Source organism: Silene latifolia, chromosome 5, assembly GCF_048544455.1.
Source record: "Silene latifolia isolate original U9 population chromosome 5, ASM4854445v1, whole genome shotgun sequence".
Taxonomy (NCBI): Eukaryota; Viridiplantae; Streptophyta; class Magnoliopsida; order Caryophyllales; family Caryophyllaceae; genus Silene; species Silene latifolia.
In genome coordinates, this window is record NC_133530.1 from 46,303,538 (window position 1) to 46,326,518 (window position 22,981).

General features: G+C 35.0%; 1 protein-coding gene across 1 annotated transcript in view; it reads right to left on the reverse strand.

Annotated features, from left to right (window-relative positions):
* Window positions 1–5,823: 5,823 nt before the first annotated feature.
* Window positions 5,824–22,981, reverse strand: part of LOC141655319 (uncharacterized) — a 72,291-nt gene continuing 55,133 nt past the window's right edge. Inside the window, exons 5-11 of the mRNA XM_074462405.1 lie at window positions 10,808–10,929; window positions 10,182–10,266; window positions 8,718–8,806; window positions 8,002–8,110; window positions 7,802–7,813; window positions 7,526–7,623; window positions 5,824–5,946 (exon numbers count right to left, since the gene is read on the reverse strand). Coding sequence (XP_074318506.1) covers window positions 5,824–5,946; window positions 7,526–7,623; window positions 7,802–7,813; window positions 8,002–8,110; window positions 8,718–8,806; window positions 10,182–10,266; window positions 10,808–10,929 — 638 coding nt within the window. The remainder of the gene's footprint in view (window positions 5,947–7,525; window positions 7,624–7,801; window positions 7,814–8,001; window positions 8,111–8,717; window positions 8,807–10,181; window positions 10,267–10,807; window positions 10,930–22,981) is intronic.

The window sequence follows — 22,981 nt, forward strand, 5'->3', positions numbered from 1 at the left end:
AAAATGGGTTGAATGTAACCGGTAAAGCCCACTATAATTATATGATCCATTGGGCCTAGGTCTGTCTCAGTCAGTACGGTTAAGTACATAGTGTGATGGTACTGATAAATGTAGGGCCTGATTATTATACAGTGGGCAGCCTGATGGGGGGCCCAAATACAGTTCTATTATGGCTAGGTCTCTCTTCCTGTCTAGAATACCTCTAACCTATATAAATAGGTTATTGGGTTGACATGCCCCATTGATTGTCAACATAAGGAAAACCTAGAAGAGGGAGGAGAAGATCCTAGTATACTAATCATCTTATTACTTATTATTATTATACGCTCTAGACGATATGACTGTTGCTTCCGCTAAAGGTATGTACCATATACAATGATCCTTATAATTTATCTTACATGTGGTATCAGAGCAGGATTGTATTAGGATTTATTGTTAAATAATTTTTTACCCTCTTCTGAAATTCTGATTGGCAATAATGTTTGATCGTAATTGTCTAATATTGTCTAATCATCTCTAACATGTGTGATTTGTATCCGTCTGATTTGGTACCTCTGTCGCATGTTTGATAAGTAATTACAATGGATTGTATCAGAGACGTCATGATTTGTAGACGTTATAGTGGCCCAGTGCAAGTTTACCAAATTCCAGTCTATCTCTTTATCAAATCGTATGCTTTTCAATTAGTGAGTGTTGTACTTTTGGTTTAACTAGTCGTTGCTCCGCGCCCTATCGGGCGCGGTGCCCCAATTTGATTAATCGTATAAAATACCTCGTTAGCATGTATCGTAGTGAAGTTTGATATTGTGAGTGACATTTCGTACTATTTGTGTATTACACGACAGGAAAACACTATGTACAACATATTATGTTGTAAAAGATTGGAATTAATAGCATGGTAAAGGGTACACAACAAAACACAGATTAATAAAAGACGTGATGAGCATAACTAACAACAAAGCCAAGAGATCTTGTGTTTGTTAACAACAAAACGTTGTGCGTGGAGCAAAGGCAAGTGGTGTAATGATACACTTTTCAAACCAGAAGAGTATTTTGCTTTCATAAATCTTATAATAAGGCAAGTTCGTGTTTCAGAATGATCTTATTCCGTCACGTATAAAAGAGTTACCATTTTACTCCCTTCATTCAACTTCACTCTACCACTTTCCTTTTTCATGTTTGCCAACGCGTACTTTATGCGTTAAAAATCGTTAACTACGTATTTACAAAAATTATAAAAGAGATATTTTTAATGTACTCGTAAAGATGAATCAAATAAGAAATCACTTGAATATATCTTCACTTACGTATCGAGAGAAAATTGAAATTGAATACTCACTTGTAAAAAGTGTAAAAAAATTGGTAGAGTGAAATCGAATGGAGGAAGTATATGGATTTTATTTGACCCGTCACAACCTTTTGAGGAATATCGACCGTCACAAATGAGAATTTGTGATTAATGACACCAAGACCACAAAACCAGCCGAGTACCAATATTCCCAATAAACTCACCAATCTTCTTGTTTACCACCACCACCAAATTGAACAATAAATCATATGTAGAAGGTTTTAATGATCAATTGGTCTCCCTTGTGACGGGTTACCATTTGTGGCGGATATTTTGTGAGTTAAAATGGTAACAAAATGGGTTAGTGGACAAAGGAGACCACATGAATAGTGTTGCAGAGAGAGAAAAAGTGGGTACTTTGTGAGGTAAAATGGTATCCGTCACTCAAGAGTGACGGATATGTGCCGTCACAAACAAGAATTTGTGTTTAATGATATATCTCACTTCTGTAAAAAGTAAATGAAAACATCTTTTTTTTATCGTAACTGATAAATTGCGGTGCCTCACTTTGGTGACATGGTAAGTGGAAGTAAGTTGGAATTATCAAGTCAAAAACCCTATGTCATCCACCACATATTCGGAAATGGCGACGCAGATCAGCAGATGTAAGACGCTTTAAAATATCATGTATAATAGAAAACTTCACATCACAAAAGTCAGAAATTCGAGTGCGAATGTGTAACGCTACAAACGAAAATGGAACATAGGCATGGGCCTCGGACTTTATGCATTGCAGAATCGGTCCGTTTTTCTTAAGACCATTGCTTTTGGTCTGAAATAAGACGGGTAACATGTCATCATTTTACAATAAAATGTTATTTTTGATAAAATGTTACCATTATTGTTCACATCATTTTCAGGATAAAAAATGACACCTCTAGTCATAACATTTTGTGAATTAATTGGTTACATTTTCTTAAAAAATGGCAACATTTTATCCGTCTGACAAATAAGACCAAAAGTGTCGGTCTGAAACAAGAATTTGTGTTGCAGAATATGTTTTCAGTTTTCACTAACACCATCTGGACAGAGGCGACTTTAGCCATTTACAAATGATATAGTGCTGAACTATATTACAAAGTACAATTCTCAAATTTGTAATGGAATTGGCGTTTTATGAAGTGAGATCCTCAAGCAAAACTCCGCTCAACGTCTGGAACATAAAACTGCACTGCAATTTCAAAACAATATTTAGGACACGAAAAACGAAACATAGCTCGATTAGTTAATACCATATCAAACTCGACACTCTCTCTATCAGTCAGAGTAACATTGGCTAAAACTTTTAAATGACACTCCCAAAGAAATAATAGGGTAAGTAGAAAGTGTTAACCAGTTGGTCGCATATTAGAGTTTACTGTCTTTGTTATATTCAACCAAATTCGGAATTACTACTAATTCTTAACATGGTTTTAGGCAGGAAATATTAAACTAAACAAAACTTAAGATTAATGACAACCTATGTACATGATTACATGACGTGCACTGATGTAAAGGTAATAAAGGAAAGGAATATCTAACGCACAACAAATAACAATGGTTGTTCATCAAGTCGATGTCAAGCATTACAAAGGGAGTCAAAGCTCGTATCGTTATCATACTCTCCAATCTCCATCCTACCTCCCATCAAACAAAAGAACAACCCACACACGCACACACCAAACCGCCAAGCGCCATCGTCCATCGACGCTCGCCACCACTAAGTATTGTCATACTTTCCACCGACAATACTTAGTGACCCGCAACAATACTACCGACAGTAAACATATGAACATGCAATGACTATATTAAGAACACTTAAAACAATAAAACTAAGGCCTTAAGACACATGAACGGGCTAGTACCTGCCTTTTTGTAGTACCATGAGAAGCTTGCAACCATCGATCTTTAAAATGACCTTTAAACTCGTTCGATGATGTCCAGTTGCAATACGCCATCTTTGATAAGTTGATTTCCAAACTGAGGCTGGCTTTTTTTTTTTAAAAAAAAAAAAAAAAATTCAAGATTCAATCAAACGAACCCAACTCTTAGAAATAAAGATGCATATAAAAATCCACCTTCCACATAGTATACTGCATAAACTATTCATTGTACTGGACAAACCTACAGCTGCCCGTTTCCCTGATCCTACTCCCCCTTCCTCTCCTTTTACCCCTTCCTTCACTTTGCCTCTATCTCGCCACGTGAAGTGTATTAGGTGAAAAATGTAGCTAATTATATAGAACAAACAATGTCCCTTGTGTGAGTGTATTGTCGACTTGTCGTGCTCAACAAAAGCATAGCCTTTTGGCTTGTTTGTCTACTTATCACAGGTCATTTGTGTTTGAAATGAAAACTTAGATGGAAACTACAGATAATTAAAAAGAAGCCTATAAAACTCGGTTGTATAGAAACATAAATCCTGATGCGGTCATTTCATGATGATGTTATGGATGGGTAGCTAGTCCCATATAATAAGAATCATATCAATGACAGATGTGCTACATATCCGAAGGCAATCTTAAGATTATGAAGAAACCCAGGCACGTACATTCTGCCTCCCTCCTCTTCTCCCTCTCCCTCCCTCTCTCCTACCGACTACAGTACCCTCTCCAGCCCTCCTACTATTCTGCCGAGCCTTTCCCCCTCCCCCATATTTTATCCCTATCAATCAGAGCAAAACTAAGCACAAATTATCAGCGCTCTCGTCTCCCTCCATTTTACCGACCCTTACCCAAGGTATTATCTGCAGTGAGAACAACGGATAAACAAACTTAACAACCTCTTGCAACTATTATCATCATAATGACCTATATTTATAATACGGTAATAACCATTATTTGGAGTAAGTGGATTATCGGGTGTATGGGTAGATTCATAGTTACATAGGTTGGTCTCATCTTATATCAACACGAGACCACCTTTCTAAATACCAACTGCACATAAAAAGCTAAGTGTGATGGCAGTTATGCAAGTGTAACTACCTACCTTGTATTGAGGAGTGAAAAAAACTTGAAGTTGTCCTCCATGAGTTTGAACTGGTTTTGTAAAAGACAACATTAGACTCCTATCGGGAAGCATCTTTTCTTTCGAAACATTGAGATATAAAAGTTCACTGACTATGTCGCCCCTATTGAAGTAAGGTTGGTTCAACCATGGGAGAGCATCAAATTTTTCCAGTTTCTACTGTTATAAGAAAAGGTTACATATAAAATCAGCTCCTATTAATCATGAAGTCAGTGGATCAAAATGGGGAAAAAATACATTTTACATAGTTCAACATTAATGAGTACTCCTTAGTCCTGAATTACTAAATACATTTGTAGTTAGAAAAGCTTACCAAATCCTTTCCCCTGACGTAGATGCACAAATTTCACACTTCCAAGTACCCTGGAAGAATAAATAGCATGACTATTTTATGGACAGAAACAAGGCAACAATTGAGTGAAGAAACCATGTATGTTTTTGTGAAACTAAAAATGTACAAAGACCTGCTCACCCTCTTAACTTTCTCCGGATCAAAATGAAGTTCAAGGGGGGCATTCTTTCTCACACGATAATAAGCATTAGCGAGGGTAAAAACTCAGTTAAATGAAAACAGGGTACGTCTAAGATGTCCTAATCTAAAGAATTTCGTATTTCATAGCGACCTGAAGTAGAGTAGCAGTCATAACTCAATAACAGAGCTGATAAATGACACAATGAAAGTAGTACGTGTTAGAATGCACCAAAATTAAACAACAGACCAGCTAGCAACTGCTTACGGAACATTCCTCGTATGGTAAGCAAAATACCTATGTGTCTTTAAATATAGGAATGGTGGGCTCACAAATAGGCAAAAGGTAGAAATACAAGCTAAAGAAACTGCATTAATCATAAAAATAGTAGCAGCAAGTAAAACAAGCTCGAGTTGCTAGTACATTACCGAATCACTCACCAAAACCAGCCTAGTAAATGTAATTACCTTGCTAAATATTTTTTGGAATTCTACCGCAACCGCTGAAATATATATTTAAAAAAATACAAAATAAATGGTTGAAGTAGCAATTTGAAAACCACGCAATAGTATGCTGGAAAACCACACATCAACTCATCTCGCAAAATCACACAAAAGTACGCTGTATCAGTGATGTAGAGCAAAACGATTGAAAGGCAAAAATCAAGTGTTAGAATAAGATTGTGAGAATTTGGAGATGAAATGGAAGGTAAAGCCTGCTGTATCGGTGATGGAGAGCAGAAAGAATGAGGGAGAACCAAGGAGGCATGGCAGGGCAATAGAAGAAATGGAAGGCCAAGATTGAAATGGACAATTGGACTGAGGTGCACTACCGAGGTGCTATTCCTAAGGAACGGTTAGGCCTTGTAAACGGTTTAAAGGAAATCCCATCATACAGAATGAAAGAGGACACAGCTGTACAAAAAACGGTAATAAGGGTAATGAAGAGCGACATTTTATCCCATTTAACCACTCGTAAGCTGAAAACAATCTGCTTCGTTCATCCATATTTAGCCAGAGATCGCCAAGGATGCTGGTCAAGAATACCAGGGGAAAGCATCTTAATGTAAGCATTCTGCCGTGAAAGACTTAGCGATATCTGAAGTTCTGAACAGAGCTGGCGCTAAATGTCCCAAACGATTACATTAACACCTCAGTTGTAATAACCCGCCATTAATGAACTGTATTGCCCTATCTAATTACTCAAATTCTAAGTAATTGACAAAGTCAAATGTCATTTGCCTTAAATATACTAAGTCACGGGTTTCCATTGAGGGCTGAACTACTGCTGAAGTCACCATGCACTGTAAAAAGAAGCCCTGAAATTCACAATTTACCATGGTCAAACACACTAATCTCCTAACTTGAACTCTAATTAAGCGATGAAATAAATAACGGCCGTAGCTCCCAGAAAACGCAGCAATCTAATAATCCAAGGGCTCTAAATGGTAGTGGCCTGCAAAACTAAAGTGAACCTCAAGTTGCGAAGTTTAATCCGGAAGGCAGCTGTCTTGCTAATTACAGTTGTCTATCTAGAAGCTGTACACTATTGGTGCGTTGACAAGGGTTAGCCTAACAGGTAATTTTGACAGCGCCCAACTTGCTGGCAGCTCACTAAACACCTACGTATAACTGTATGTGACTAATTAAACAGGAGTACTCATCTAGTTAAACTGTCATGCCTCATACCTAAACTAATGTAATTTGTGCGGACAGACATTGCAAAACGAACAGGCCAACACCTAACAAAAATTACCTCGTGCCCCTTCCCCGCTTAAAACCATTTACAGGAGAAGTTTAGTTATTCAATTTAAGGTATGAGATGTTCAAGCACCTAGCAAAAGGAATTCTTAGCACCTTTATAGTCCTCTAAGCGTAGGGAATTGACCCGTACAATTGCATATCCAGGACATTGAGAGGCGTCTAAGGGCAGTCGTCAATAGTAACTGCCTACCACCACAGAGCCCCTTAATCTAATAACGCAGTAGGTTAACTAAGTAGCCACCCTTAAATCGACAATTAGACATAGATCTCCCTCCAGTTTAAGAACCGTAAATTAAGTAAAACTAACAACAGGGAACGTAATTAGCATAGTTCACCAGAGTTCAGCTAAGGCTGCCTTTAGCTAATAATAGAGGAGCCATTATAAAACAAAAAAACTCTAAACTGGGCAAGGCATCGTGACGACACAACTCAGTATACGGAATACTATTCTACCGAGTACAATAAAGCAATGCAAAATCACGCGGCAATAATAATAGCACATACAACCAAAAAAAACATCACGAAAAGTTTAATTGTGATCTGAAAAACAAAACTACTCTAGAGATTTACCTGCTGGATTTGGTTGCCTTGGTTCTTTGCTGACCATGAGCAATAGGAAAGAACACTCGGGTTTTGTCGCGAGAAATAGTAAAGTAGGCTGCATGTGTGTGTATCACCACCCACATGGCGAGTCCCGGCCGCGTTAATAATTATGTAGCTGTCATTTGTACTCAATTAGTTTGATTTCCATCTAATATTTTTAAAAAATATATATGATAATACTCTTTCCTTCTTCACTCTTATAGTGTATATATAATTGCCAAAAAACATCATTAAAATTTCTACTATAAGGAAATATTAGTCATATGTGAAGTATATTGACATCGAATTGCTGCCTTTGGATGTGATATTGGCCCACCATATGAAGTATGTATTACCTGAAGTAGCAGAAGAGGAAGAATCGACATATCGTTGTAAACACTAAACGCCGCAGGGCACTGACCTTTCAAAACACCCAAATTAGCGAAAATAAGACCTGAAGCAAACCTCGAAATTACATGAGTATGCACCAAACATAGGCAAACTCAGAAAAAATAAAAGACGAGCTTAGTGGAAAGACGACACTGCGGTGAGTGAAAAATTGAGCAACCAATAGCACAACTCACATATAGCGAAGCTTCCACGGTCTTTCACCACTTACAGCCGCCACTCACCATCCTGGCTACCTGCAAAAAAAGCGAGGTCCATTTTTTCAGTCTGTGTTATGTGGCAGATCACAAAAAACAACTTTAACTATCTATCTACACCTGGATATTTGGGGCAAGGAAGCAGACAAAAAAGGAGAAATTAAACATACAAAATGGTAAGTAGAGAATGGAAGACAGAGATTAGGTTGTAACGTTACCATTCTAACATGGATCTTTGACACTGCCAGTAGGATCATCACACTCGCCATTGTTAACCACGGGCGTCTGTAAAATCCTAAATTCCAGATAAAGACGGATAAAAGGAAGGCTGGCAAACTAAAATTGAAGTTGAAACAATTGAGACAGCTAGTTACACCTCGATGTTTTGTTCACAATTAAATAAAAGAAAAAGAAGTAACCTGAGACTGAAAGAATGCAGTGGAGTGGAGAGGATTAATCAAACTGACCCAAGCTCTATCTCATTTCCACGTACGAAATGTTTTAAAAACCGCGGGGTACAATGGCTTAGACGTCATATGAATGAATCCACCTGATGTGGAAGCCTTTACAACCTGCAAGTCGACGAGAAGTCCCGAAAACAAAATGAACACAATTCAGGAAATTGAAGCAAGACAGAACCACACAACGCACCACGAATTTTAAGTAACAACTCTTATCACCAGGCACCAAAAATGTCACACAAATCCCATATTCAGCCTAATGTCTAACAACAACAATAACCCAGCAAAACATAAACTCAAGGGGAAAAAGACCATGTACAATAATAATAATAAAAAAAAAACATATAAGCACCAGATCGTATAACCAAAACTCCAAAAAACAACATAATCACCATATCCAACATAACAAACTAATTTAATTCCAAAAGCTTATCATAAAAAGAACAAAACCAAAAAGGGCAAAACGATTAGTGCTAACAAACCTGGAATTGGAAACCCAGAAGCTGATTATCACTTGGATGTTGAAAGAATAAGACCAAAAGGCCCAAATCGATCAGCGGTACCAAACGAGCTGTACAACTTCATGTTCTAGAGGCAAACGAAAGTTAGAAGCGAAGCACAAGAGGAGAACGAAAGACGGAACACGAAAGATAAGGAGAAGAGATGATGAGATGGAAAGGAATTGCCCTTTGAGGAGAAAATTGAAAAATGAGGGAGAGTTGGGAGTAGTGAGTTGGACTCTGTAAGAATTGAGTGATCTATCGTAAGAATTGGTGAGAAGAGAATGAATGAAGGCAAGGATTGAATTGGATGGTGGGGCAGAATGAATAATAGAACAGAAAGAATGAGGGTGAACAAATGAAGCAGAGCGGGGCAAAAGAAAAAATAAAGGGCAAGATTGAGAGGGAGAATCCTTAAAACCACATTCAGTAACCAGGCTGCAACATAAATTGAAAAGGGACATGTAGACGGTACCTATATAGGACAAATTGAATGACCATATCTACAATCTTGTTTGACGAAGCCCTGATATGAAACGAAAAAGTAGTTTGATGATTGATTAAAAACCCTGTAATTCAACAATACCAATGCCGTAGAAATGGATCAACTTGATACATGACATGAAACTCTCAGAAACAAAACAACAATCCAAATCACATAAATATATATAAAAAGCAACCAAGCTTACCACAATCAGACTTGTAGAGATGTAAAAGTGGAGCCCTGCCAAAGCTGCTTCGGATTTTTTAGGATTCCGCAACTTGGCTTATGACTACTTCTTTACAGACTCAGACTCTTATACTGCCCTAAAATTAAAAACAACTGAAGGACAGAAACAAAAGTATATCAAAAGAGCTACCAAGCTTACCATCATCAGAAGGAGCAAAGGGACGGGACATCATATCCAAAGAAGAGAAGTAGATGACCTGATAAAGCAAAGAAATCAAAACCTATTAAATAAAAAAGATAACACTCACATCTCTATCAACATATATGAGGAACTGCTATAAAGCAACAAAACCCTAACCCATTAAATAAAATAGCAAGGCCTCACATCTCAACCATCATATTTTCCGATTCCTGGTAATTGAATCGACCATTTGATTATTGAATCGGTCAACACAAGAATTGACGGGTCACCCAACTGATAATGGAGTGGAGTACAGATGAGAAAGTGAAAGAGCACCTACCATATTATGAGAGAAAAGCAGGAAACTATTTTGCTCACGAGCGAGTAGCGACCGTCAAGAATTACTGCACCCTAAGTTCATACAAATATCACCATTAAACATAGAATGAAGCAAAATCAGCAAACTAATCATGACTTATAACAAAACCAACAAGGCATAAGCAAATAACATTTATATAAAAATGATAAATAAAAAGCATTGGATAATAACACTAATAACAGCACCAAAAATAATACTCATGTAATAGGCAAATACCTGTAGCCAGAGACGACGACACATCTTGAAAATCGGAGGCCTCTCTTCTAAGAGTCAGCATATCCATCGAAGCGTAGTACATAACCTGATAAAGCAACAAAATTAAAGCCCAGCAAATCAAATAAAATAGTCAAAACAAACAACTCTACCAACATATATGAGGAATTGATAAATGAACCGGCCAATTTATGATTAAATAGACCAACACAAAAATCGACAAGGAGGCTAAAGGGAGGAACTAAGTAATAAGCTTACAAATGAGATGACACCTTTAAGGAAAGCCAGGATCAGAAATGCCTATCCGGAAACGAAAATCTGCAAATATTAGCACCAATAACCATAACACTAATTAAAACCACAATTAACAAAAAAAAACATGAGATCTTCAAAAATATCAAAATCACAAAATCCACATTAAGAAAAGCAATACATGGGCAACATGGCCGCTAAATGGCTAACCTTTTAGTAGAACTAAACGCATCTTCAGCTCCAAGCTCGTCCCCACAACTAATGGCTCACAAAATGACCATCTCAGAAATCGGGGAACTAAATAAGGAAACCAAAAGGCGTGTTTAAAATGAACAAGAGCAGTCGAATATCTATTGAGCGGTAATTCAGGGGAAAACCGTGTAAAAACGATGCTGAAGTTTGCAGCACATAAATTCTGCCCCCAGACCCTGACTAATGGCGCCCGCAAGTCCCGTGAAGACATATACAGAGGATACTGGCCTCAGGAAAAGAAGAAAGACTGCAATAGAAATAACAAACCTAATCAATACTCGCCAAATAAATCAGTAGAAATTAGGCCAATAAAACCAGTGCTTGTGATTTATCAGACCCCTAATTAAGCAAACTAAAAACCTAACAAAACCCTAATAAAACAATCGAAATCAGTAGGCGAATAAAAGAGGAAATCAAAATAAACCAATTCCAAATTCCATAACCCTAGTTTGCAACAAAATGTAAAAAAAAAACTCATTTGAGCGACATTCAACATGCCAATAGATTTTCCCCCATCAAATGAAACCAAAATAAACCAATTCCAAATTCCATAACCCTAGTTTTTACATTCTCAGATTTTCAACCATCAATGGTGGAGAGCGGAAGGCAGTGAAACGAGAACGGAACGAAATAACTTTGAAATCATCAAAAGCAAATAGAAATTCAGATTAGCAGTCCATACCTAGGTTTTGCCGAGGGAACTCAATCGCAGTGTGAGAAACAAGAGAGGGATGAGAATAAGTGGTGGAGTGTAATGGCTGAGGGAAAAGGTGAGATTGTGGCTGTGATTTTAGGATAAAAATGGAGGGACGAGATCTTGAAGAAGGATCAAACGGTGGAGGATACACTTGAGGCCATACTATTCATAGCTACAGTAAGAGTAAGTTTACTCTTTTTAAAGGTTAGGGATTCTAGTCTTATCTTTTCATAAGCTCTCACTGCAAGTTGCCAAAATTTTCGTCTATCTTTTTATACTCTCACTGCATGCAAGTTTACCAAATATTCCCATGCCTCTTGTTTCGTTTTGTAATGGGGATGTGGTTAATGTAGTGCTATATACGGACACCAACATTAATTATTACTTTGTAGATGAAGGTAAAAGAAATAATAAAAGTTTGTTGTTGATATAATATTTTAATGGTACATGTTTCTTCTATATGTTTGTTTACCCATATAAATTGTAAGTAGTATCATGTTTGTCAACAACAAACTAAAGATTATCTAAGATTTTATATAGCATGTATGTAAATATATGGGTATTGTTTCGGTGATTTATTTTAATTGCGGTGGGTAGCTTGGCCAAAGCGGGCTATCTGTCAATATTTAAAATAAATCATAAGGATTCCGGAATGTATGTTTGTGCTTCTTAAATTAGTTTGTATAATTTCTCGCCCAAAAGGGGAAGTTGTATAAGTTAATTTGAGTAAGTGGTTGAGTAAATACAAGTGTGATAATTTGATTTCTTGGAAATTTATCTGCCCAAAGGTGATTTATTTTTGAGAAATTTTATTGTCTAATTACTTGGAGGTAGTTATTATGTCTTGTGTATTCTGCCCAAAGGGGAATGCATAAGGTATAATATGATTCCTGTTGGAGGTAGTTATTGTGTTTTGTGTATTCTGCGCAAAGGTGAATGCATAAAATATAATATGAATTTCTGTGAGAATATTGCGACTCCCCTAGCATATTCTTGTGTAAAGTTATAAAGAAATTATACCCATATCATGCTAATAGTGGCCTTGATCTATTGTTTTAGTCAACAAATTTTCTTTGAGCAATGAAATTTGTGCTGTTAAGAGTATAAATGAGAATACTTTTGTTAAGTGGAAAGTGATGTTAAGTTGGCCATTGGTTTATTTGATTAATATATGGATATATCGACTTAACTTGGCACAAATGTCTTGCACTCGTACTACATGAGAATACTCAAGCTTAAAATGACTATCACCTTTATAGGTGGGAATTGATACATACATAAATTGTGTATGTTGATAATGAAGAATTCGATATCTGGGAATTCATGTTTTTCTAATAGGATTCAATCTATTTTGATGCTAAAGAATTTGAAAGTGTTGAACATGAGGAACATAATGGATTATCTTACTATTTAACACAAAGTATGATGGGGTTCATGGTAATAAAGCTTATATTTTTAAAACGAGGATATAAGGAATCGTCTTATTAAACACAAGTTACCTAACTGTTGAGTCTTTCTTAGTGTATCAAAATCCTTAATTCTCTTCCCTGAAAAGAGTAAGATCACTTCAAGATAGCTGATTGCACCCAAAATGATACATGGACCATCGATGCCTTATTTTATATGGGTGAGTATTGAAAAGAAAATAGGGGAAGGAGATAAAGGAAAAAGTAGCGAACTTATTCATTAAGCAACTTTATTCGAAGGGAAAGTCAGGTAACATTTATACAAGAATACTTGTAAAGGGTCTTGGGGTTAAGACTTAAGATTAATAAAGAATCTAGTATTACTACTGGACTTACTTGTTGGTTTTGCGACCAGACTGACCATAAATTGAGAAAGTGTTTAAAATACAATATCTGGTAATTAACAAGGATAATAAAGAGATGTAATTTATTGGCCTCAGTTTGTTTTGAAGAATGTTTAGTAGATGTGTCACCTCATTCTTGATGGTTAGATAGTGGTTCATTTGTTTATAAAAAGTATTTTCCTTAAGGGATTCCAAAACAAATAAATATCAGGTGAGGTTATAGTCAGCGTGTCCGCAATGAATGGCGGGAAACTTGATGTGGATTTCATCAGAACAGTTGTCTTAAAGCTTAGTTCAGGATTTTATTTGACTCTAGAAAATTTTCTTTATGTGTCGTATATGAGACGAAATTTGATTTCTATTTCATAATTTGACATGTGTGGATTTCGTTTGGTCACTAATAATTAAAAAGTTGAATTATTTTATAACTCTCATATGATTGAAAATGCTTTCCTTCGTGATGTTTTGCATTTGATTTCCCATGATATTTTCTTGAATGTTGAGAGTGTTGGAATTAAAGAAGATTGACCAAAGAATTTTTTATTTTCTTTTATTTCGTGGCATAGGATTCTTAGCCATGTTTCTAAAGAGAAAATTCATGGGTTTGTCCAATGTGAAATCGTATCTGGACTTAATTTTTAAGGAACTCTTAAAAGATATTCACACTAACATTAGTGAACCACTACTATTTGTGGAAAGACGTTATATATCACATTCATTAATGATAATTCTAGATGTGGTTACGTTTACCTTATAAGTAGTAACTCTAAGGCTCTTGTTAAGTTTAAAGTATTTATTGTCAAGGTTTAGAGCTTGTTTTGTATGACCATTAAGACTGAAAGATGAGACCGAGTTGGAAAGTTATTATGTTAAATTAAACATGGTGATCCGTGGTTGTATATGAGTTTTTTGTTTTATACTTATTGTTGGACAATATATGATGCCAAGTCTTCTTGAACAAAACGGTGTGACTGAGCGTTGTAATTGTACTTATAAAGATAGGGTGAGAAGTTTGGTTCGAGATACAAATTAACAGTTTATAGCTAAAGTAAAGCTTTTACATCAGCCTTATATTATCTTGGACCCAATACCTATCTGAAAACTTTAATTTGTTTTTTGAAGTGTTTTTTGAATTATGGATGAAGAAAAAAAAATCGAGTTTAAACAGCTTAGGGTGTGGGATTGTCAATTAAGTTGAGAATTTATATTTATATTCTTTTTGGAAAATTTTGATCCCAAAACCACTCCTAAATTATTTATCACTTATCCTGTAGATTTTAAAGTTTAAGATTTGTAGAGTATATAGCAGTTAAATTTCTAGAGAATGGCTTAGAGACCTGTTGTCGTAACAAAAGGCATGTTTGTCTCATCATGAGTTTATTAGTCTTTTATTTATGCATTAGAAAAATATTTATTCTTCTTTTTCAAATGGGGGAAGTATGATGACCAGTAATGCTATTTCACATAACCCGTATGTTGTTGCATATTTTAAAGCGTTTTCAAAAAGGCATCAAGCATTTAACTATGGTGATTTTGTTGTCTATATCGGGGAAGTTGATTATGACTTGAGTGAAATAGTTAAGATTATAACCTATAAACAAGGTATTTATTTTGTACAAGCAGATAAATGAAAAGAGGTTATATATGTATGATGAGATGTAATCGATAAGACACATAATAAAGTTTAGGAGTTAATTGTTACTCCAGTGAGTTTTGTTTTTTAAATCCAATCGGGTGTAAAGTGAATCTCTAAAATAAAGTTGGATTTTGAAGGTGTTGTTAAGAAACATAAGAAGAGATTTGTGACAAAGGGTTATACTAAAAGAGAAGGTGTGATTTCAATGAAATAGTTTCACCTGTTACTTCAAAGGATTCTTAGGTCTTTCATTGTTCACGATTTAAAGTTATACTAAAATGGATATTCTCATTGTTCTCTTTGAATGATTTTGTTGAGAAAGTTAAATAACATATGGTATGTAAATTGAAGAAATCAATTTATGAATTGAAACAAGTTTCTTGTGAGTGGTATATATAAAGTTTCATAAATTTATGGAGTCTAATGGACTTGTTGAAAATATTAATGATGTTTGCATATATTACAAGATCAGTGGGAGGATATTGAATTGATATTCCTTGTTCTTTATGTTGATGTCTTTCACGTGTTTGTAATGATCTTGGTTTGTTGCATGACACAAAAGCAAATCTTTTCATTGTCTTTGACATGAACGATTTGGGGGAAGAATGTTTTGTGTTTGGTATTAAGATTGTGTGTGACATGTCTAACAGAATGTTAGCTAGGATTATCTTAAGGGAGAAATAATGTTGAATAACCTGGTGTAACTCTCATATCTAAAAGTGACAATTTAAGTAAGAATGAATGCCGTCCTTAAAGTATACTTGATGAGAACACTATGTAGGAGATTCTTTATGATAGTGTTGTTTATAATTTGATGTATACTGAAGTGTGTATTAGACCTTCGAGGCTGTGTTTAATGATGTGAAATCCGGTATAGGATTTTTTTTTATGTAAGATGGTGGTATTATCTCTTGAAAGAATATGTCTAGTTGTCTACCTCTGTTATGGAGGCAAATATTACAGCCTGTTATACATCCACTCATCATGTCAAGAAATTGAGAGATTACATTTATTGCTTTATGGTCATTCTTCATATCACACAAGCTATCACTATTAGTTGTGATAATAGGGGTTTAGTCTTATGCACTGAGAAGAATGTAAAATCTGGCAAATCTAAGTTTTTGATTTGAACATTCATAAAGTTAAAGAATGGGTTGAACTTGGAAATATCGAGTTTGTGTCTCTTTTAAATGAGGAGATGATTGCGGACCCATTGACTAAAGCACTCATGGTTATTGAGTTTTGAAAAGTATGTTAAAGATATGAGTATTATGATTTCTTTTGATGCACTGAATTAGTGGGAGTTGTAGTTAAGATATTTTGGTACTTAATGTACTATATGATTCCCGTAATAAAGTTGATGTTCTAATTCTCACTAAGTGTATGCATGTTAAATATAAGCTTAATGCATGTATGATTATTGTTATAGTTCAATTTGTGTCTCGTTAAGAGATGTTCTGCATTAAAGCTTTTACCCTTTAGTGGGTGGATTTATCCTGAAATGGATGTTGGCTATTGAGCCATTGCCAGTTGTGGTGTATTTGCCCATTAGTGGGTGGAGTTATCCTTTAATGGATGTTGGCTGTTTAGCCATTGCCTGTTTTTGGTGTATTTACCCTTTACTGGGTGGTTTAATATCTAATATACCTTAAGTGGTATTTACCTTTTAAGGTAATTAAGGGAAATACTTCTTTAGAAGTGGGTCTCAATTGAGACTGTGATCGAATGTGGTTAAGCATGCTCATCTTAAAGTTTGGATCTATTATGCTAAAACCACACTACACTTTGTCACACTTGGGACTCATGTCGGTAAGTTTTTGGTGTTGTGATCATGGAAGGTCTTGTATGACTTAATTGTACTATGTCCGCTATGGTTCACATTAAATTACTTATTGGACCGAGTTCTGTAGACTGAGATGTTTTTATGGCCATGTTGTTCAACCCGAGAGTCGTTTTCCAAAATAAAGGTTTTCGAAATATTTTCGTAAAATAAAACTTCTTTTAATAAAACCAACAAATGTCGCCCAAGTGGGAGAATGTTGGATTTGGACTTTCATTGGTCGGTTTTCTTATTTATGAAAACGGGTTGAATATGACCGGTAAAGCCCACTACAATTATATGATCCATTGGGCCTAGGCCTGTCTCAGTCAGTACGGTTAAGTACATAGTGTGATGGTACTGATAAGCGTAGGGCCTGATTATTATACAGTGGGCAGCCTGATGGGGGACCCAAATACAGTTCTATTATGGCCAGGTCTCTCTTCCTGTCTAGAATACCTCTAACCTATATAAATAGGTTATTGGGTTGACATGCCCCATTGATTGTCAACATAAGGAAAACCTAGAAGAGGGAGGAGAAGATCCTAGTATACTAATCATCTTATTACTTATTATTATTATACGCTCCAGACGATATGACTGTTGCTTCCGCTAAAGGTATGTACCCTATACAATGATCCTTATAATTTATCTTACATTTTTTAATTGCAACGATAAAGATTTGGCGGCTGTCATTGTTTTTTGTGTTTTTTCGCTGAAAGCTAGGTTTTCTTTTATTTTTCTCTCTCTATCTCTACCATTCTCTTTACAAAGTAATTTGTTTTATCTTTTAGTTACTCCATATTAGAAACTCATTTTCTATTGATTTGTAAAATAAGGAGTTCATATATGAAAGCAATTTTTAAAGTAAAGAACCTGATTTGTAGGAGATACCAATTTCTACCATTGAGAAAAATATAAAAGGTTCAAATGTGATAATTTAAGTTAATGGTGGATATGAAAAAAAAAAAAAAAAAACCTAGCATAAAATTGCAAGCATTGTTATTATCCTTCATATTGATGAACTGTCATCCTACTAGACATGCACAGGTGGAATTAGGGAGGGGTTAGTGGTTAGCAGCGGCGTTCGCCTCCGCTAGAAAATGAAAATTTTATTGTCAACTAAAATTTTCTAACTTTTTCGGAGTTTTCCATAAACAATTATCCTTTTGCCCTGTTGAAATTTTTTGCTTCTACCCAGTTCAAATATTGGCTCCGCCATTAAAAATATGGGTGAAAAAATGAAGCACATGTTGCAAACATGTTATTGGGATTTTGAACAATTTTTTTCTTTAAATACAAATATACTCATATATACCTATTGACCAGTAACTCGAAGCATAAATCATTGTTTTAATTCTCACCTTACCGTTGGCTAGCTGATCACATATCCTACCTTCATCAGATTTCTTCATCCGGTTTGAACTCTCTGCTCTATTTCTTTTGTATCCTGCGCTCCATATGGCTCATTCGCAACTCGGTTGTGTTTGAGAACAATACAGCTGTTCTTGCACACATCCTTCGGTTTGCCGATTCTATGCATGGATCACATTTAAGCTTATCTACTTTACGACGAGACTCTTCCCCGCCGAAATCCATGCCGTTTAAAGCAGGTAACCATTGTACGCTTCCCTCGTTGTTTCTATCTTACTACATTTACATCTGCAGGAACTCTTTTAAGGACTGTTACACAGCTTCTTTCTCGGACTCCCTCTCTGGCTTGACTGAGAGTTTCTACGTCCGTGCCACTTCTGTGTTCGCAGCATATTCTCAAGCTTTACTTCAGCTTATGTTGCGGGCACGATCTGACTCCTCTCCATCAATCACCTTCTGGGTGACCTCAAGAAAACTATCTTTAGTTTTGGCTTCTCAAGCGTCAGTCCCAATAGCTGCGCGAAATTCCTTACGTGAAATTCGTCTTTTACTTCGTTTATATCATAATTGGTCGGTTAGCCTAGCTATTGGTTAACCTACTATGTTTGTTTTTTTTTTCTGTCTGTAGTTTCACATTACTATCTTTCTTTTAATATATCAGTTTACTATTGTCGAAAAAAAAATATAAGTCAATTTTAAAATAATTATATAAGAGACTAATATATTCGGGTGACTATACAAAGTCTTGAATATCAACTGGCTGGTGATGTTTCCTTGCAAATCTTGGCGATTCTCTTCTGCATAATAATGATGTTATGTTTTACATTTATAAAGATTTAGTCCATCTATATTGAATCAAGCAAAGAATATAGTTATACACAAATTCTCATTTGTGACAGGATATGCTAGGAATTATGCCCAACTTTTGTTTGTGCTTTGCTTGTGAATCTCCATGATGGTGGCCGGTGGACAAGCATGATAAGCGTTGGTACATGTAAATTTGATTCCAACGAGTACAATTACAAATTATGCTTTTAGTATATTACGGTTTTTCTAACCTATGTCCACTAGGCATAGGATAAGAAACCCAAAAAGGAAAGAAATAAATGATATTTGTATGGGAAATTGCATATCAACTACTTTTACTTTGATTTACAAGAAAATACATTTATTACTTTCTATTTTGGGTTTTTTAACCTATGCCTAGTTGGCATAGGTTAGAAAAACCCAGTATATTATTAGTATAATAATAATAATATAGTTATATACTTCCTCCATTCAACTCCACTATACCACTTTACTTTTTCACGTTTGCCAACACGTGTTTTACACGTTAAATATCGTTAGCTACGTATTTGCAAAACATTATAAAAGTTAGATATTTTTAATGTACTCGTAAAGACGAATCAAAGAAAATCCTACATAAATATAGTTTTACTTATGTATTGAGAGAAATTTGAAGTTGAATGTTTAATTGTGAATCATGTAAAAAATTAAAAATAGTAGAGTGGAATTAAATTGTGGAAGTATACTCATATGCTATACCGCTGAAACAGTTAGTTTGCTTTTAAGGACTTGTTTGTTATGACTTTTTGCTAAAAGCCATCTCCATTCATGATTTGATCATATTCACATTTCTCTTGTTACTTTTTAATTGGTCCATAAAAAATACGGAAGTTTTCCGGCATAAGGCTAACTTAAATTTTATACCGATAATTCTATTAAGATATTAAAAGAGTTTTTTTTGTTAAAAACTACCTAATATTTACCTCATTTTCAAAAATATTATCTAAAGTTTTTAATTTTGCGAGAAACTATCTAATATTTTTTTACTTTTGTCGAAAACTACCAAATTGAAATTAATGAGCAAATTCGATAATTTTTTTTCCAAATTAATTTAAATTCCGACAAATAAGTAAAGATGGCAATCGAATTAATCATAATTTTGTCCAACTTAGCCACAATCTCTGCCAAACTAGTCAAAATTGTAGTAAAAAAATTTGAAATAACTGTGTTAGTAGCTAATCAAAACAGTTGGTGAAGGTTAAGTATAGTAAATAATGTATGTTCAATGCCAAAAACAATGTTTTCGAGTTAGAATTTAGTCTAATTTGATCGGATTTTTCAATTTGGTAGTGTCCAACAAAACTCAAAAAAATTTAGGTAGTTTCTCGCAAAATTAAAAACTTTAGGTAGTATTTATGAAAATGAGGTCAATATTAGGTAGTTTTTGACAAAAAAAATTCATATTAAAATATGAAAAATGAGATGGCGACACCAGGTGTTACTTAAATTGAATGATACCCGGGGTATCATTGTAAATTCCTTAGCCATTTTGCTTTCCCCCATCAAAATCCGAATTTTAAACTAATTAATATTAAAGGGTAATTTAGGGACTTAACACTAATTAATTAATTTTAACAAAATGATAATAATAAATTAAAAGAAAAACATATTTTGAAAGATCTGTGCCATTTTTGTTCAACAATTCTACTCCCTCTATTTTTTTATATATGACTTTCTCACATTTCGAGACACTCCCTTCTCTCTTCAATATCTCTTAAAATATAAAACTAAATATTAGGATATGTATACTCATATGAAAGAGTTTTTCGTAAGGAATTTAATGGTACCATTTTTATATTTTTTGAACAAATATATTTTTATAAATATTAAAGTCAAAGGCTTACCTCGTAAATGCAAAACGTCATATATAAAAAAGTGGAGGGAGTATTACATTTCTCGGCTTTTGCGTAGTCTTTGATTAAGATCAGACTCCCGTTACTTTTTGTATTAGTGACTCAAAGCATTGGCACATAATCATCTGGGTATAATGACATTGGAGTCTTATGAGTTGTAGAGGTACTCGGAGGTTCGAGACTTCATTTATGGTTCAGGCCTCGACACGACGACACATTATACGGAGTAATTCAATGTTAACTGTACTTCGAGAATAAAATATCGGACCTCGTATTAGAGTAACTATGACTTACAAGGTCAAGGTCAAGTTCATCTCTTCGCCTTTAATGATTACGGAGTACTAAATAGCTATTTGTTCTTCTATGTGAATTAAAACTCAACAAATTCAATGAAAAAATTATTTTTCATCTTTCATTTGTTAAATTAAACATATCTCAATAACTATGTATACAAGCGCATAATATGTTTGGAATTTTTTTTTTAAAGGTAATTGTCGTTTGACAATTAAATTCTCTTGTTTTTTTGTTAAATTTATGAACATATGAATGTATGATTTGATGAAGAAGATAAGCAAGTAGAGTTTGTTATGATATGATATTAGATATAGTTTAGTTTTAATTAGTATCATTAATTAATATTTTATTTTATTAATTTAACAAATTGTAAAGTACGGTTTTACCCCTGCGATATTGGCGCAAAAACGAAAATTACTTTTCAATTTTTTATTTTTTTCATTTTTTTTATTAGGGTGTTACCGAGTTTCGGTAACACCCGACGTCGCCCTAGCACTTCCCTTAAAATATTAATTGAACCTCAACCATTGACTTAAGATTTTGGTTGAGATGACATGGTATCAATTTATCAGAGTTAGCGTTTGCGTGACCAACATGTTGAAGGGTTCTTGTTACGATTTTCAACAGATTTGAATTACAGAATTCCCAAGATCTCATGCATGTTAAGTATTAAGATTAAAGAAAAAGAGTGATTAGAAAACTTACTTGGATGCGGAAGAATTTCAATAATTTACTAATAATAAGAAGTATAATAAAACCCAAATCGCAGCTCCTTGAATAGTAATATAATCTGTGAGACCGTCTCACAATAACGCCCCAAGTGTTGCGCCTCTACCGGTATCCATACAATATGAGTATGCATGCTAGTACAAATTTAAGGGCAATTTTCTTCCTTAATTCTCCCTTGAGCTTTTGTCTTTTTGAAAAACTTATCTCTAAACATCTCCCCTTATATCTCTATATATAGGGAGTTCAAGGAGAATCTTAGATTGTCTAGGATTAGAATCGGAATTACTCTTTCACATACGAATTTTACTCAATCACATACAATTTTTCATTATTTTTCCATACATTACCCCTCCCATAAACAAAATAAAACTCTCTCTTTCTCTTCTTTTCCCCACTCGATCAAAATTTTCTCCATCACTTTAATTATTATATATAAATTGCATATTAACAATTGATTACTCCATTAAAATGATTAGATCACATAAACATTTATAATTTTTCACTAGATCAAATTTTTTTCAATTAGGGTTTTTTTTTAATTGGATTTTCCCCCAATTAGAGGTTGTGTTATAAGGTGGTTAGAAAAGTTGCATCAGGCGGAAGGGACATCGGAAATGGATCCGCAAGAGGAGGGTGGTCGGTTGTTAGGGTGGTGGTGCGGTGACGGTGGTACGATGAGGGTGGATAGCGGACGACTGTAATAGGGAGTGGTGCGGTTTGTTGTGGTCGGAGCGGAGCGGAATGTGTGGTGCGTTTGGGATGGAGTTGTGTTGTCGGATATGGTGACGACTGGACTAGTGTGGGTTGTGCGGATGACTGGAGTGGTTGGTTTGGTGGTCAGGAGGTGATCGGGAAGGGAGATGACGGGAGTTGCGTGTTTGTTGTGGTGAGGTTTTGTTTTAATTTTTTTAATATTAAATATTTCGATTGGTTGGCCGGAGCAATGTCGGCCGACAACCGGAGCAAGGGGTGAACATAAATTTTCCGACCGGAGCAAGTGATGTTGATGGTGAAGGGAGACAAGGAAGGGAGAAAACGATTAATTGGGAGATGGAATGAGAAATTGAGAAGGGTAAAATTGTAAAAGACGTATGTGAAAGAGTAATATCCGTATGTGAAAAAGCACGACCCATTAGAATAATCGTTAATTATTCTTATTACCTTTATAATTAATCTATATTAATTATAATATTGCCCAAAACTCATCTAGTATGTGACATTGTAGGAACGACTAATACTAC